The following is a 16,937-nucleotide window of genomic DNA, read 5'->3' on the forward strand; positions in this document are numbered from 1 at the left end:
TAGACATGTATAGGTGGGGTGGGGGGTTGTTGATTGTTTAATGCATTGTGGTTGCATCCCATTGTTCTATTGTGTTTCTTGCTTGGGAGCAAACTATTATGGGATGTATGTGTTTGTGTGTATTAGCTTAGTGGGGGGGGTGTCTCCAGCAGCCCTCCCTCCTGATGGGACTGTCTGCTGGTGTTAAGTTTGAATACCTGTGTGTCTCTTGTTGCTAAGTGTAGATTGCCCTGCCCTGTGTCATTATGCAGGGAGGGGGGATTGTCCCCTAAAAGTATAAAAAGCCAGTTCGAGTTTCAAATAAAGAGTTCAGATTGGTGTCGTCTAGTCTTGTTTGGTCGGCTGTGGTGTCTGTGGTATTCTAACAGAAGTACTCAGCGCAGGCTGGGTTCGGTTCCGTTACATTGGTGGCAGAACTGTGAGGACTTGCTCAACTATTTTCAAAGTAATGTGGGCTACTCACTTTTTTTTTTCTATGGCCCATCTTTTTCTACCATTTTGGCTGCAGGCCAGAAAATTTGTGTACTTGAGGCTTTCCTGTATGGCTGTTATTACTGACTTTTCTGCTCTGCCTTCTACCCCTCTTGTCCTGTGGGTACAGCTGTTTGCTATTGTCAAAGCATTCACAGCCCTTGTGTTTTATTTTATTTCAGGGGGACAGTTATGTTGCAGTTTTTTCTACCAGGCTGTCTTGGATGCAGCTCTTGGAATGCTTGGGGATCCACAGTTCACAGTCACCTTGGCTGCCTTTTTACCTAATGGCAAGGAGAATGGAGTCTGTCAGTAGCAGTAAATGGGCTCTGCAATTTGCGCATGCAAAGGGTATTGCTCTTCTTTACTGCTCTCCTCTGGCAGACACCAAGAAGTAGTCTGGGTGTTCCATGTGTCTGACACTCAATTACAACATTCGTCCTCTGTGTGCACAGGTTGTTCAGCATACATTCGTACTACACATTACTCTCCCTGGCAGTGGCACAACTTTTCCTCCTTGTGCACTGATAGCTTTACAAAGTTACATGGTAAACAGAGTGATTTGCTGCGACACCTGTTTAGCAGCCTCCGGTATGAATGCGTCTGATCCCTCCTCTATATCCTTCCTTGGGCCACTTGCTGTTACATAACCCTTTAATATCTTCACTCAGTCATGGACAGATTTATTTCTGCCAGACAGGTTGGATTGAGACAGCCCTGTTTTATATTGCAGTTGCAGGACTCATAAAGGTACTTTGGAATGGACTCCCTAGGGACTAAGTACTTTGCTTGTGACAGCATCTCCTTGTTTGGCCACAGAACCCCAGCCTTGTGTTTCAGGCCCTTTATACAACTTGCTGAATGTATCTATTAATGGGGCATTTGTCAAGATTACTGGGCTGTGGCCAGTATCCACCAAGGCTGTATTGTCATGGAGTTGTTTTACTCCATAACAATATAGCCTTGGTGGATATTTTATTGACGAGGCCATGAGCCATTTTTATGACTCACTGCATATTTTAAACTGCAACACCTGTTAGAGACATGGCACTCCAGTCTGACACAGTTTGGAAGCCAAATGCAAAACTTATGATTATTTTCCTGTTTATTACATTAGGTACATCTGTATTTTAGATACTGTGTGTACATCTGTGTGGATACCTCACATGGCAAATGGAGGCAATATCCAGTATGTTTCCTTTTCAGCACCATTTCCAATGCATTAGTTATTAGACTTGGTGAGGTGTTGTAACATGTCTGACACAAGTGAGACGCCTGGTCATTTGGACCTGATAAATGAATCTACCAGGTCAAATTAACTGTAAAGCCTGTGGCTTTGATCCTTTATTATGCCCACTTTTCATACCCTGCTCACCATGGGGTTTAAATCAAGGGCGTAGACTGCATCTGTTATTAAAACACAGTAACGCATTTCTATAATCAATGCAGCAGTCATTTTAGAACACACTATTCTCCTTGTGTAGGTTCCCATTCCCAGTGGGATTTCACAAAGGTAACATTTACATTAGAGGCTTTACAGCCTGGGAGACCTTTTCCGTTTCTACTGCCCTCAGTTCTTCAGTATTCAGTGGGTTATTTAGTCTTATAAAGTGGTTTTGAAATAGTTTTTACTGGAATCCTTTTCACTTTTGAACTTAAAGAAGACATTATCCTTCCCTCACTTTGTCTGGCCACAACATCCAACAGAAGTTGCCTTACATATGCTGAATTTGGTTAAGGCCAGGGGCGGACTGACCATTTGGAAACTCGGGCACTGCCCGAGGGCCCGGGGTCAGTAGGGGGCCCCATGAGATGCCCCTGGTACCTTTTTCATAGGCTTTTTTGAGTTTGGGAAAGGACACAGGGGCCCCATGATCCCCTATTGCCCGGGGGCCCCATGAGTTGTCAGTCCGCCCCTGGTTAAGGCCATTAGAGTTTACCTACAAGCTACTTTATCCTACAGGAAAGCACACTCCTTGTTTGTGGGAAAGACGATCTCTGTAATAGTTTTTTTTTTAATTTTTTATTTTACATTTTTGAAGACAATACAATGCATAGATACAAAAGAAGTCAGATACCATTTAGGAATAAGCATGACACTGTGATAAATGCAGATAGAGGTCATTACCTCTCTGTACAATTGGACATGATGTACAGAGGTCATAGCTCTATCACTCATTGGCATGATTTAGCATTACTAGAAGAATGGACTTTGACCTTTTATTTTTTTTTGTTTTTTCATATCTTCAATGACAACAGTGGGTAAGTAGTCACACTGGGGTTTTTCTCCATCATATTGCTCCTACGGGCAATATTCATGCTTAGCTGACTACCCCAGGGAGCCTTCAATAAAGATACCACTGTACTGACTGCCCATCCATCCTTCTTTATGAGGTTTCAGTATGACAAGTTTGCAGAGGTAACCTGACCTTTTAGTCCATGCCTTCATAAACCACCTGCACTGTAGATTTCGCTGCATTGGCTGAAACTACCGTTGACTGTAAAGTCTTGCAGGCAGTACTATAACTATCAGGTTAGGGCTCACCCTCTTTCATTGCTGTTGTATGCTGCCCCTTTATTTTAGAACTGCATGAGGATGTTCCACTTATATTGCTGATTTTTATTCAACAGTTGTGTATCTCAATGAATAAACGTAAAAATAGAATTTTTGAGCTTACCATAAAATTATTTTCTCTGAGTTCTTTTAGAGGTATAGCTCTCACCGCTCCACTTGTTTTTTGGGGGGGCTGTTGCCAAGGTGGTTTTCTCCTTTTGTACTGTTTGCTACTTATTGACACTGATTGTGTTTGTTTTCCACACTTACGGGTTTATTTACTAAAGCTGGAGAGTGCAAAATCAGGTTCACTTCTGCATAGAAACCAATCAGCTTGCTCAATTAATTACTTTGGTAATAAAACCTGGAAGCTGATTGGTTTCTATGCAGAAGTGAGCCTGATTTTGCACTTTCCAGCTTTAGTAAATAAACCACTTAGTGTCCTATTCTGTAAAAACTATAACCCATTTGTATATGATAGATCTTCATTCAACAGCTGTGTCTTAATTATTTCAGTGAAAAGAATTTAACAAAGTGTACAACAATTATATTTTTCCTAAATTGAAAAAATATGGCTGGAATTACTTAAAGGTGTTAGCTGGAATTTGGTTTTTAATTTGCTTGTTGCTTAAATTGTATTTAGAATGACATGTCCATAGGGTGACAACACTGCTGTCTGATTTCACTGCAGAAAGAAACAGCATAGTCACCCTGTAAGTGGAAAAATATTAAATCTACTGACACGGATCAACAGGTAATAAAATGTTACAGAAAAATAAAATATTACAGAAAAGTAAAAACTGCTGTTACAGGGTGCTTCATGACAGTAATTTTTGATTTTAACCATATCTCCTTGTTAAATGATAAAACATGATTATTTCTCATTTTTTAGTCTGTCTCAGTTTCAGTGTTGTGAGATAACTCTAGACTCCTCTTTAAAGTATATATAACATGCAGAACTGCCAATTCATCATCAGCCTTTAATTCTTCCTTACTAGGGGGTAAGTATACATTCTCTGGGTCAGCTGGTTCTACGTTAGGGTTTACAAACCCTTCCTGTATATCACTAGACATTTCTTGCTTTGTGAGCTCACCTGGCAAAGCAACTTTACAGAAATGTAGGTTTGCTAGGACACTTATATCATCCATATCATTGACAACTTTTAACCCTTCTAGGGAACCTGGACACACTTTTGGCCTTGGACTTCTAGCATATAGATAGGTCAGATATTCAATAGCTTCCATTGTCTTATTTTCAGAATACGCATCAGACAACACAAGGGGAGACCTGGCTGTTTCTGAGTCACTGGCTGAAGGTCCCCCTTCTAAGGTTGAGTTCTTTACCATTTCACCATCTCCCATACTTGGGGTCTTTATTGAAAATGGAAAGACAGAATAAAACTGTCTTTTATAAATCCTGCTTGATAAATAATCTTTAAGTTCAAAGTCTTTTGCATTAGCTGGGGGGACTCTAGAGGTCTTCTGTTGTCTATTTGCTTTGGATTTTTGGTCATTCCATGTTGGTTTACTGTAAGTTTTTGAAATATTTTGAACACCTAATACCTGTTGATCATCTGTCGATTGTCTTTCAGTCTTGAACGGTGATGCATCTGTAAAACCCACTCTATTTGCTTGCTCATTATGGAATGTCGCTTCTGAATTACAGACAATTATACAGTTCTGCACATCTTCTGATGGTTTTTTCAATGCATTTCCTGATTCATCAAGATTACAATCACTTTCTTTTAAATTGTATTTACTTCTGTTAGAATCATAATTCTCATAATTAGTTTTTAAATTATCAGATAATGTCTCAGCACTCAGAATGTCTCTCCTTTTGCTTCCAGTGACAGTACATATTTTTTCATTTGCAATTGTTGAATCAGAACTTAAAATATCCTGAAATATGTTTACATTTTCTTCAAAATTCTCACCAACATGATTTATATCCACCCTACTGGGATCACTAACAACCCTTAAATTCATCATCTCCTCATACCCTTTAAAATCCACTGCCTCATCTATAATGACTGCTGTGCTTAAATCACTATAGTTTCTAATGTCAGCCATGTTAGTCTGGGATACAAGATCTTCAGCTTCACTTGTTTCAATGTATGCATCTGGAGAGCAGGTTAAATCATTTGAAAGGTCTTTTTGTTCCTTGTTTTCTTCTGAATGTCTGTTATTGAAAGGTATAGTTAGAGAATGACTTTTGTGATTCACTGTTTGGTCATTTGCAGGTACTGCATTGTCAGTTTGGTCTTTACAAGGATCTTCATTTCTCATTTGAATTTCAGGTCTACTATTAACTAATATATCTAAATTAGAAGTTTGTGTGCTGTCTTCATAGCTTGTAGGATCAGCTCTATCATTAATGATGTGTGGATCTAAATTAGAACTTATGCCTTTCATTCCTTCTAGATTTTCCATTTGAATCTGAACCCTTTCAGCACATTCCAAAAAATGTGAATTCATATCTGACTGGTCTTTAAATGTGCCTTGTGTAGCAAGGATTTCTAGTCCTGCTTTCTCTTCACTGGGAATTTCATAATGCTGGCTTGTTCCATCTTGAATATAAAATGCTTTGCTTTCCATACTATTTAAACTCTTTCTGTCTTCAGTTTCCATATCATATTGTTGGAGGACAGTGCAATCAAACCCTTCCAGCACTATATTTTTATGGTAATCTATATCACAAAGCTGGTTGTTCATTGTTCCTGCTCTCTCACATTTATCAAAAATTAGGTTTGAGCCTATCTTGTTAGAAGTATCATACACATTCTCATGCTGCGGGTTAAAAGGAGAAACAATGTGCTGATTTAAGATATCAAAGTTTGAGGACAAGCTAATGGTACTTGAATGTTTTACCAAATCAGCAATTTTTGGCCAGTCTGGAACTTCTTCACCATCTTGAATGGAGTTTGAATAAGAAACAGAAGTAGTAAGATGGGTCTCTGTATCAAGACTCATATTTGAAAACTCTGTATGTTTGAGGAGCACTTCAGTGTGCGTAGATGCATTTTCTACAGATGTTACTACTCCATGATTGGCAACCATTCCAATCAAAGGATTTGAAGTTGAAGAACTGATGACTGACATATTGTTTTCTTTATTGATAGACACATCATTTGCATTTGACTTACTTAGAGTTTGAGATTTCTGTGTTTTGATATCTAAGTTTAACTGTAAGCCTTTGTTTTCAAAAGAGTGATTTCCAGTAATTTCAGGATCTGTTATGGTGATGATTTTGTTATTATTTGATATTTCTGGTTCATTGTCTTTGACATCATCTCTTCCTTTTAGTATGTTTAAAGCTGGTAGACTTTTCACAATATTTGTTTTGTGGAAGCCAGCCACCGGTAAACATAAATTACTAGTCTTCGTATTTTCCAAACAAGTCTTTTGAACTGAAATATCCAGCAATGGCTTGCCAATAGTAGGTAATTCTGTTGGGCTGGCTGATGTATAATTTTCATTTTTAGATCTTATGGTATCTGTTAGAGCATTGATGACTGGAGTGACTAAATGACTAACTGACCTATCATCTAATCTTGTCTTTCCTCCTACAAGATCCTCTGCTGTGGCATCAATAATAGGCAAAGCTAAAGTGCTAGATGATACATTTTTCACATTCTTTTCACTTCTTCCAAAATTCTTTTTTTGATCCTCAAGAACAGGTAGATTTATACCACAAGGAGACACATTTTTCAAGTGCTCACAATGTGCAACACAAATAACTGGTAGACTGTGCTGGCCTACAGAGGGAGTAGTCACTATGGCAGTGGTTTCATCCACATTAACAGACACTTCTATGGGGCTTTTTAAAGATGGAGCATCACAAGAAGCACAAACCTGGTAGTGGCCATATTGACTCAGATTAGGTAAACTGGCACAAGTTGTCTTGGAAAAAATTGCTTGTTTTGCCAGTGAATGATCTTCAAGCAATCTGATGAGTGACAGAGGTAGTGATGGGTTTTCTGTAAAACAAAAAACAAAAGCAATCTAAAATATTGTAAATTCAGCCTGAAGATGTAGTGTGTGTTATCTTTTCAGTTCCTTTAACACTAGAATTGCTAGCATTGGCAATAGAAACAATAGTAAAACTGTTTAAATTGTATTTACCCTTGTGATTCTTTTTTTTTAAATCCTCTTCTCCTTACTTAAGGTGTTCAGCTTTATAGATTTTCATGCAATCTATCATAAAGGTTCCTGACCAGAAGAAGTTTGTTAAAATGAACCTGACCTGACCTTAAAAACTTTCCAAGGTAACAAAAGTGCTGACAGGCAAAGACCTTGTGGTGCCTGTGTCCACAAATCCGTTCCTGTGGAGCTTCCTTTGGATGCTAGGTCACGGCTGTACACAGGACCTCAATTTCTGCCCAAGTAGGAATGAACACTTGCCGCTAAGCCCCTCCTTCTGTCATTAAACTCTCAAAAGCTAGAAATTCAATGCTCAGTTTAAGGTCCTGACTTTTAACCACTGAATGACAAGGGCTTAGCTCCAGGGGGGTGGGACTTAATCTCACACAAATGGAATACGCCCACTACTGAACCTATGGTTAACAGTTTACTTAGCAGTCCAAATTCCCACAGCAGATTCTTATACTAATATAAGATAATATTATTATAAGATAAAAATAATAATGGGGGATTTAACTACCCGGAAGTTGACTGGACTAATGGCACTGCAGGAACAGTCAAAGGGCACAAATTACTAAACCTATAACAGGACAATTTTAATGATACAGTTCATATAAGCCACAACTAGGAATGATGCTCCGCTGGACCTGTTAATCTCAAACCATGCAGAGCTTATTACTAATGTCCATATAAAAGAACATTTGGGTAGCAGTGACCATAACATAATTTCATTTATTGTCATCTGTAAACAAGAACATACAGGAAAAATAAAAACACTCAACTTTAAGAGAACAAATTTTCCAAGGCTGAAAGCTGCTCTCCAAGACTTAGACTGGGTGGGAATATTGGCATTGATGAACACAGAACAGAAATAGGCGTTCATCAAAAAGATTGTATGTGAACACACTGCAAAATATATTCCCATGGGCAACAAGTTTAAAAGGTTAAAAATAAAACCTATGTGGCTTACGGCCAAAGTTAAAAAGCTATAAATAATAAGAAAAGAGCTTTTATAACATATAAAAATGAAGGAACACTATCATCGTTTAAATATTACAAAGAATATAAGAGAATATGTAAAATGGAAATCAAGGCAGCAAAAATTGAAAATGAATAACAGATTGCAAAAGATAGGAGGACAAACACGCAAAAAAGTCTTCAGATATATTAATAGTAAAAAGGTTCGGTCTGAGCATGTAGCTCTTTACAAAATAATCTGTGGAGGGTGACTGGGAACAAAGAGAAGGCAAATTTATTAAATACCTTTTTCAGCTTTGTGTATCAAAAGGAGCATGGGGGAGCTCTTGTCCATAATGGGGATGGTATTTACACAGCCCCAGATGGTCCACAATGGCTCAAAATTGATATGATTTAAAAATATTTAGACAGAATAAAGGTGAATAAAGCAGCAGGACTGGACGGCATACACCCACGGGTCCTTAAATAATTGAGCTCTGTCATTTCAAAGCCCTTGTTTCTAATTTTCAGGGACTCTTTAATGACTGGCATAGTACCACTGGATTGGCGTAAGGCCAATGTGGTGCCAATATTTAAAAAAAGGATCAAAATCTTTACCAAATAACTATAGACCTGTTAGTTAAACTTCTATAGTTGGGAAGATACTGGGGCGTTTAAAAAAAGACCACATAGATGAGTTCTTTGAAAAAAACATTTAAAGCAACAGACAGCATGGGTTCATGAAAGACAGAAGTTAACAAACAAATCTGATTTCTTTTTATAAGGAAGTGAGCAAAACCTTTGACAGAGGGGTGGCGGTGCATGTGGTATACTTGGATTTTTGCAAAAGTGTTTGACATAGTTCCCCCCACATGACTAATGTGTAAGGTAAAGTCTACAGGCTTGGAAAAATCAGTTTGTAAATGGATAGAAAACTGACTAAAGAACCGTATTCAGAGAGTAGTGGTTAATGATCCACACTCTGCATGGTCTAGAGTTGTTAGTGGTGTACCCCAAGGTGTGTGTATATATATATATATATATATATATATGTATACATGTACATACACACACACACATTGTATTGCCAAAAGTATTGGGTCAGCCCTCCTAATCATTGGATTGAGGTGCTCCAATCACCTCCATGGTCGAAGGTGTATAAAATAAAGCACCTAGGCATGCAGACTGCTTCTACAAACATTTGTGAAAGAATGGGTCACTCTCAGGAGCTCAGTGAATTCAAGTGTGCTACTGTGATAGGTTGCCACCTGTGCAATAAGTCCATCCGTGAAATTTCCTTGTTACTAAATATTCCACGATCAACTGTTAGTGGTATTATAACAAAGTGGAAGCAACTGGAAACAACAGCAACTCAGCAATGAAGTGGTAGGCCATGTAAAATGACAGAGTGAGGTCAGCGCATGCTGAAGTGCACAGTGCGCAGAAGTCACCAACTGTCTGCAGAGTCAATAGCTAAAGACCTCCAAACTTCATGTGGCCTTCAGATTAGCACAACAGCGTGTAGAGATCTTCATGGAATGGGTTTCCATGGTCGAGCATCCAAGCCTTACATCACCAAGTTTGGGGTGGAGGAACTTGACTGGCCTGCAGAGAGTCCTGACCTCAACTCGATAGAACACCTTTTGGAAGAATTAAGAGTGAGCCAGGCCTTCTCATCTGACATCAGTGCCTGACCTCACAAATGTGCTTCTAGAAGAATGGTCAAACATTCCCATAGACACACTTCTAAACCTTGTGGACAGCCTTCCCAGAAGAGTTGAAGCTGTTATATAGCTTATATATAATAAAGCTGTTACGGACTAAGACTGAGACACCATTAAAGTTCATGTGCGTGTAGAGGCAGGTGTCCCAATACTTTTGGCAATATAGTGTACATATATATGCAGCATGCGTTGACCCCGCTCTTTGATTTTACGTGGCCTACCACTTTGTGGCTGAGTTGCTGTTGTTCCCAGTTGCTTCCACTTTGTTATAATACCACTAACAGTTGACTGTGGAATATTTAGTAGATAGGAAATTTCACGGATGGACTTATTGCACAGGTGGCAACCTATCACGGTACCACACTTTAAGTCACTGAGCTCCTGAGAGTGACCCATTCTTTCACAAATGTTTGTAGAAGCAGTCTGCATGCCTAGGTGCTTGATTTTATACACTTGTGACTGCAACACCTGGATCCAATGATTTGGAGGGGTGTCCCAATACTTTTGGCAATATAGTGTATATACACTGCTCAAAAAAATTAAAGAAACACTTTTTAATCAGAGTATAGCAACAAGTCAAATAAACTCCTGGGATATTGATCTGGTCAATTAAGTAGCAGAGGGGGTTGTTAATCAGTTTCAGCTGCTTTGGTGTTAATGAAATTAACAACAGGTGCACTAGATGAGTAACAATGAGACCTCCCCCAAAACAAGAATGGTTTTACAGGCGGAGGCCAATGACATTTTTTTCCCTACTCATTTTTCTGACTGTTCTTCAATATTTTTGCATTTGGCTAGGGTCAGTGTCACTACTGTTAGCATGAGGCAATAGCTGGACCCTACAGGGGTTGCACAGGCAGTCCAACTCCTCCAGGATGGCACATCAATACGTGCCATTGCCAGAAGGTTTGCTGTGTCTCCCAGCACAGTCTCAAGAGCATGGAGGAGATTCCAGGAGACAGGCAGTTACTTTAGGAGAGCTGGACAGGGCCGTAGAAGGTTCTTAACCCATCAGCAGGACCGGTATCTGCTCCTTTGTGCAAGGAGGAACAGGATGAGCACTGCCAGTGCCCTACAAAATGACCTCTAGCAGGCCACTGGTGTGAATGTCTCTGACCAAACAATCAGAAACAGACTTCATAAGGGTGACCTGAGGGCCCAACATCCTCTAGTGGGCCTTGTGCTCACTGCCCAGCACCATAGAGCTCGATTGGCATTTGCCATTGAACACCAGAATTGGCAGGTCTGCCACTGGCACCCTGTGCTTTTCACAGATAAGAGGAAGTTCACCCTGAGCACATGTGACAGACGTGAAAGGGTCTGGAGAAGCCGTGGAGAACATTATGCTGCCTGTAACATCATTCAGCATGACCGTTTTGGTGGTGGATCAGTAATGGTCTGGGGAGGAATATCCATGGAGGGACGCACAGACCTCCATAGGTTAGACAATGGCCCCCGGACTACCATTGGGTATTGGGATGAAATTCTTGGACCCAGTGTCAGACCCCATGCTGGTGCAATGGGTCCTGGGGTTCTTCCTGGTGTACGACAATGCCTTGCCTGATATGGCGAATGTATGCAGGCAGTTCCTGGAAAATGATGTAATTGTTACCATTGAATGGCCCCCATGCTCGCCTGACCTAAATCCAATAGAATACCTCTGGGATCTCATGTTTCGGTCCATCTGACACCGCCAGGTTGCACCTCAGACTCTCCAGGAGCTCAGTGATGCCCTGGTCCAGTGCTGGGATGAAATACCCCAGGACACCATCCATCATCTCATTAGGAGCATGCCCTGATGTTGTCAGGCATGCATACATGCACATGGGGGCCATACAAACTGAGTACCATTTTGAGTTGCTGCAATTAAATTTCAGCAAAATGGACTAGCCTGCCACATCATTTTTTCACTTTGATGGAAAAGAAAATTATCAACAGAGGACTGAATTCAAAGACACCCTGAAAATCAAACTATGGACCATCGTTACGTTCCTAACACATTACTCAGTCCATATCAGTATAGATATCCAGCATGATATTTTTCCCCATTAAGATCTGATGTGTTTTCAAAGTGTTCCTTTAGTTTTTCTTAAAGAAGTGTATAATAATTAAATAGTGGGTAGGAATGGTCATATTCAAATTAATAACTGGGCAAAAAGAATTTCAATATAAAGAAATAATCAACAGTGGGAATTATTGGACAGCCAATAAAAAATAATTTCAATAGGGGGGAGGGGACTGTGATGTAATTTATATAATAACATAAAGATACTTTGGCATAGTTTTAAAAAAATTAACATATAGCTGAAACTGTTATTTATATTTAATTCATAAAAGTTGTCAAACATTACCCTTTACTTATTAATCAGGCTATTTCCATGGAGGCATCTGAGATTTCTTGCAAGACTTCCTCTGTGAAAGTCTGACAAAGAGATTGAAAGCAATGTGTCCATTACCTTCAAGAAGGTCTTCATCTGAAGGGGGGCTCTGCTTGATTTTCTGCATGACCTGTGTCTTCTCTAATGCTTTTATTTGTTTCAAAACTTTAGATGCCGTTTGACATGGCTGATATTCATCACAGCAATTTTTGTGGTATTTCCACAAATTCTCTCTAATCGTCTGAGCATATAGCAAGGCCTGGTGTTGCTTATTTTTGACCCTTTCCCTTTGAATGACATTTGAAGGTCCAGGTTGTTCATCAGCAAAGTCCTGGCAGTCAGAAGGGTGTTCATTGCATTTCTGTTGGCTTTGGTCATCTGATGAAATATATTTTTCCCGTTTAATGTTGCAGACATCATCAGTTATATTTGAATATTCTTCTTGCACTTCTTTCCTAAAATAGATTCCATGTGTTTCTTCTGTTTTATCCATGTTACTCCCATTACTCACACCAATAGGCCTTTTGGGTTCTTGTTCAGTCTTTGGTTGAAAAATTACTGAATTGTTCTCGGAATCATAAAATGAGGACCATGTTTTAGATTTCTTACCAAATGCCTTTGAAACTTCTAATTTACTAAGTTGTGAAGAGGTATCTTCCATCAATTCACCCTCTACAATGTGGGCTTCATTTATCATTTTTCCCATCAGTTCAATGTGTGTTTCAAAGTATCTGACTAGATCTAAAAGAGAAGAAAAATAGCATGGTAAACTAGTTTAAAAAGATGTTTCTTTCATTCAACACTAAAAACTCAAAATGCAACTCCACTTTTGCTCAGAAAAATACAATCTCCTTCTAGGTGGTCTGTACCCGCTGTATTAAAGAGTTTGTAAAGGGTTTTTTTAAATTAAAATAACAAACATGTTATACTTACTTGCTCTGTACAATGGATTTGCACAAAGTGGTCCCAAACTTCCTCTTCTGAGGTTCCCCGCTGGTGCTCCAGGCTCCTCCTCTGCAGCTTCCTATGGTGGCATACCTGCAGGGTCGATCCCAAACCGGTATGTGTGTGTCTACTGACAAACACAGCATGGCTCAGCCCTGTCCTCCACCCTGCTGTCTGCTCACAGGATTTGTAGGCAGAGGGAGGAGAGAGCCACTGCAGTTGGGCACAGCGCTGGATTGAGATATAACTCAGGTAAGTATAAAAGGGAGATGAGGAGGCAAATACTAACACAAAGACTTTTTTTATTCTAGAGCAGGGAATGCGTTAAGGTAAAAAAGGTTTTAGAAGCACTTTAAGCAAACTTTGTTGCAGATTCATATTTTTGAACAAAAAGATTTGCTTCACTATTTTCCCAAACTGATTTGTGTATGGGAGGGTCAACCTTCCTTATCCTCACCTGAGCAAACCTTGTTTTTTTTTAGGAAAGCTGCAGTGTCTGCATCCCTTTTAAAAGAGGACAAAATTTTGGGAGTAGGTAAAACAAATAAACCCTTTTTGTAGGGGATGCCTAAAGTGTAGATTTTTGAGAAAAGCAGTGAACCAATCACAGAAGCAAGAAATTAGATTTCTGGGGAATTCTGTACACCAGTGCTGTACAGAGTGCTTTCAGGTTGCAATACTGCACAAAACCTCAAGTCACAACTGAACTCCGAGGACTATATGGCATGAGACCTTAACCGCAATGCTGTCCCACTAACACAAGCTGCAACTTATTTTCCACCTATGTCAGTGCTGTCTCCACAAATGCATATTAAAAAGGTAATGTGCTACATGACTTGGTCTGTGGGTAGAGTGCTGATATAAAAGGGAGAAAGATTGCCAAATTAAAAGATAGCAGCATATTTTTGACAGTGGCTGCAGGCTGAAATGAAAAGGTTAACTTTAATTGTTTTATGTTATTTTATATACAGTGGGGATCGAAAGTTTGGACTGAAAGTATCTTCTTCTTTGAGCTCCATTTGGTCCTCTTCTTACATGCCAAGCTTTGCCAAATGCCAACAATGGTGCATATCACATATGTTGAGTGTGAAGGTTAGAGTGGGGATGGCAAATGTTTCATAATACATACAGTGGGGATCGAAAGTTTGGGCACCCCAGCTAAAAATTTGTATTAATGTGCATAAAGAAGCCAAGGAAAGATGGAAAAATCTCCAAAAGGCATCAAATTACAGATTAGACATTCTTATAATATGTCAACAAAAGTTAGATTTTATTTCCATCATTTACACTTTCAAAATAACAGAAAACAAAAAAATGGCGTCTGCAAAAGTTTGGGCACCCTGCAGAGTTAATATCTTGTACTGCCCCCTTTGCAAAGCTGAGATCTGCCAGTGTCATGGATTGTTCTCAATCATCGTCTGGGAAGACCAGGTGATGTCAATCTCAAAGGTTTTAAATGCCCAGACTCATCTGACCTTGCCCCAACAATCAGCACCATGGGTTCTTGTAAGCAGTTGTCTAGAAAACTGAAACTGAAAATAGTTGACGCTCACAAAGCTGGAGAAGGCTATAAGAAGATAGCAAACCGTGTTCAGATGTCAATATCCTCTGTTTGGAATGTAATTAAGAAATGGCAGTCATCAGGAACAGTGGAAGTTAAAGCAAGATCTGGAAGACCAAGAAAAAATTTCAGACAGAACAGCTCGCAGGATTGTGAGAAAAACAATTCAAAACCCACGTTTGACTGCACGATCCCTCCAGAAAGATCTGGCAGACACTGGAGTTGTGGTACACTATTCCACTATAAAGAGATACTTGTACAAATATGGTCTTCATGGAAGAGTCATCAGAAGAAAACCTCTTCTACGTCCTCACCACAAAAATCATCGTTTGAACTTTGCAAATGAACATATAGACAAGTCTGATGCATTTTGGAAACAAGTTCTGTGGACCGATGAGGTTAAAATTGAAATTTTTGGCCGGAATGAGCAAAGGTACGTTTGGAGAAGAAGGGGCACAGAATTTAATGAAAAGAACCTCTGTCCAACTGTTAAGCATGGGGTTGGATCAATCATGCTTTGGGGTTGTGTTGCAGCCAGTGGCACATGGAACATCTCACGAGTAGAAGGAAAAATGGATTCAATAAAATTTCAGCAAATTTTGGAAGGTAACTTGATGCCATCTGTGAAAAAGCAGAAGTTAAAGAGAGGATGGCTTCTACAAATGGATAATGATCCTAAACACACCTCGAAATCCACAGAGGATTACATCAAGAGGCGTAAACTGAAGGTTTTCACAATCTCCTGACCTCAACATAATTGAAAATCTATGGATAGACTTTAAAAGAGCAGCGCGTGACAGACAGCCCAGAAATCTCAAAGAACTGGAAGACTTTTATAAGGAAGAATGGGCAAAGATACCTCAAACAAGAATTGAAAGACTCTTGGCTGGCTACAAAAAGCGTTTACAAGCTGTGATACTTGCCAAAGGGGGCAGTACAAGATATTAACTCTGCAGGGTGCCCAAACTTTTGCAGACGCCATTTTTTTGTTTTCTGTTATTTTGAAAGTGTAAATGATGGAAATAAAATCTAACTTTTGTTGACATATTATAAGAATGTCTAATCTGTAATTTGATGCCTTTTGGAGATTTTTCCATCTTTCCTTGGCTTCTTTATGCACATTAATACAAATTTTTAGCTGGGGTGCCCAAACTTTCGATCCCCACTGTATGTTGTATTATTTTTTTTAGCAAAAGTAAATTTCCTTCAATTAACAGTTATTAAAGCACATACGCTAGTATTACACACATAGATCCTCTAACACAATAACACCAATCTATTATGCTGGAAACTTACCTGTTTCATGAATAAAATCCTCATGTGATTTCTCAGATGGTGTTTGGTTGACATCAGCTTCAGTGTTCAAGTTCACTCCAAGACTGTAGCATTTGTTTGCAGGCAATATATTTGCAGTATTTATACTCAAGACTCCTGTTATGTCACAACTTAGGTCTGTAGGCTCAAAGCTTCCTTGTGTTTTGGCTGGATAAATGGAACCCCCAAACGAAGATACTGTAACATCTGGGTGGACATTTGTAGTTGTTAGAGACATAGGCTCCTCAGCTTTCAAAAGAGAAACTTTGGAAGACTCACTAAAGCATGGGAACAACATTGGAGCACTTAAGCATTTGGAAATACCTTCAATTTCTGGTTTATCAGCCCTGAGTCCAGAATGCACAATGGTATCCCATTCATCTTCTGTTTTAGGATTTCCACACTGGAAAGGTTGAGGGATTTGCACTGAAATTGAATTTCCAATCTCTCTGTTGTTTAAATCGAGCTCCTGCAAAGGGCCAACTGGCCTGCTTTCTGCTGCATCTTTTAGGTGGTTTTCAAATATTAGGTTGTGGTTGTCTCGTGATGTCACATGGCCTTCCTCCTTTTCCATGGAACTTTGTAAATTACACCTAGAGTCAGACATGTTTGTCACTTTGTTCTTACATTGGCTTCTTAAGAAACAGATGATCATCCACATACTCAGTGAAAAGAACAGACCACCTGTAAAAGAAGCAAAAATGCAAAAAGGATAATCAAATGGAAAGACGAAGCATGATCCATCAAAACAACTGGGGAAACCTTATTAACTTGGATAATATAAGCTGAATGATACAGAAGTAAGAACTAGCTTTATTAAGTGGAAAATCAAACAGAAGCATTTGTAATGACCACCTGATTAAAACATAACTTCAATTGAAGGAATGGAATCA

General features: G+C 39.3%; 1 protein-coding gene across 1 annotated transcript in view; it reads right to left on the reverse strand.

The window, feature by feature from the left end:
* Nucleotides 1-2,486: 2,486 nt before the first annotated feature.
* The window catches only part of LOC149462345 (uncharacterized), a 51,390-nt gene continuing 36,939 nt past the window's right edge, over nt 2,487-16,937 (reverse strand). The window contains exons 5-7 of the mRNA XM_089677078.1: nt 16,027-16,728; nt 12,303-12,965; nt 2,487-7,002 (exon numbers count right to left, since the gene is read on the reverse strand). Of these exons, the coding sequence (XP_089533204.1) occupies nt 3,914-7,002; nt 12,303-12,965; nt 16,027-16,728 (4,454 nt within the window). The 3' untranslated portion in view covers nt 2,487-3,913. The remainder of the gene's footprint in view (nt 7,003-12,302; nt 12,966-16,026; nt 16,729-16,937) is intronic.

The sequence above is a fragment of the Staurois parvus genome, unplaced genomic scaffold (genome assembly GCF_062004578.1).
Source record: "Staurois parvus isolate SC_StPar_1 unplaced genomic scaffold, SC_StPar_1.0 ptg000176l, whole genome shotgun sequence".
Taxonomy (NCBI): domain Eukaryota; kingdom Metazoa; phylum Chordata; class Amphibia; order Anura; family Ranidae; genus Staurois; species Staurois parvus.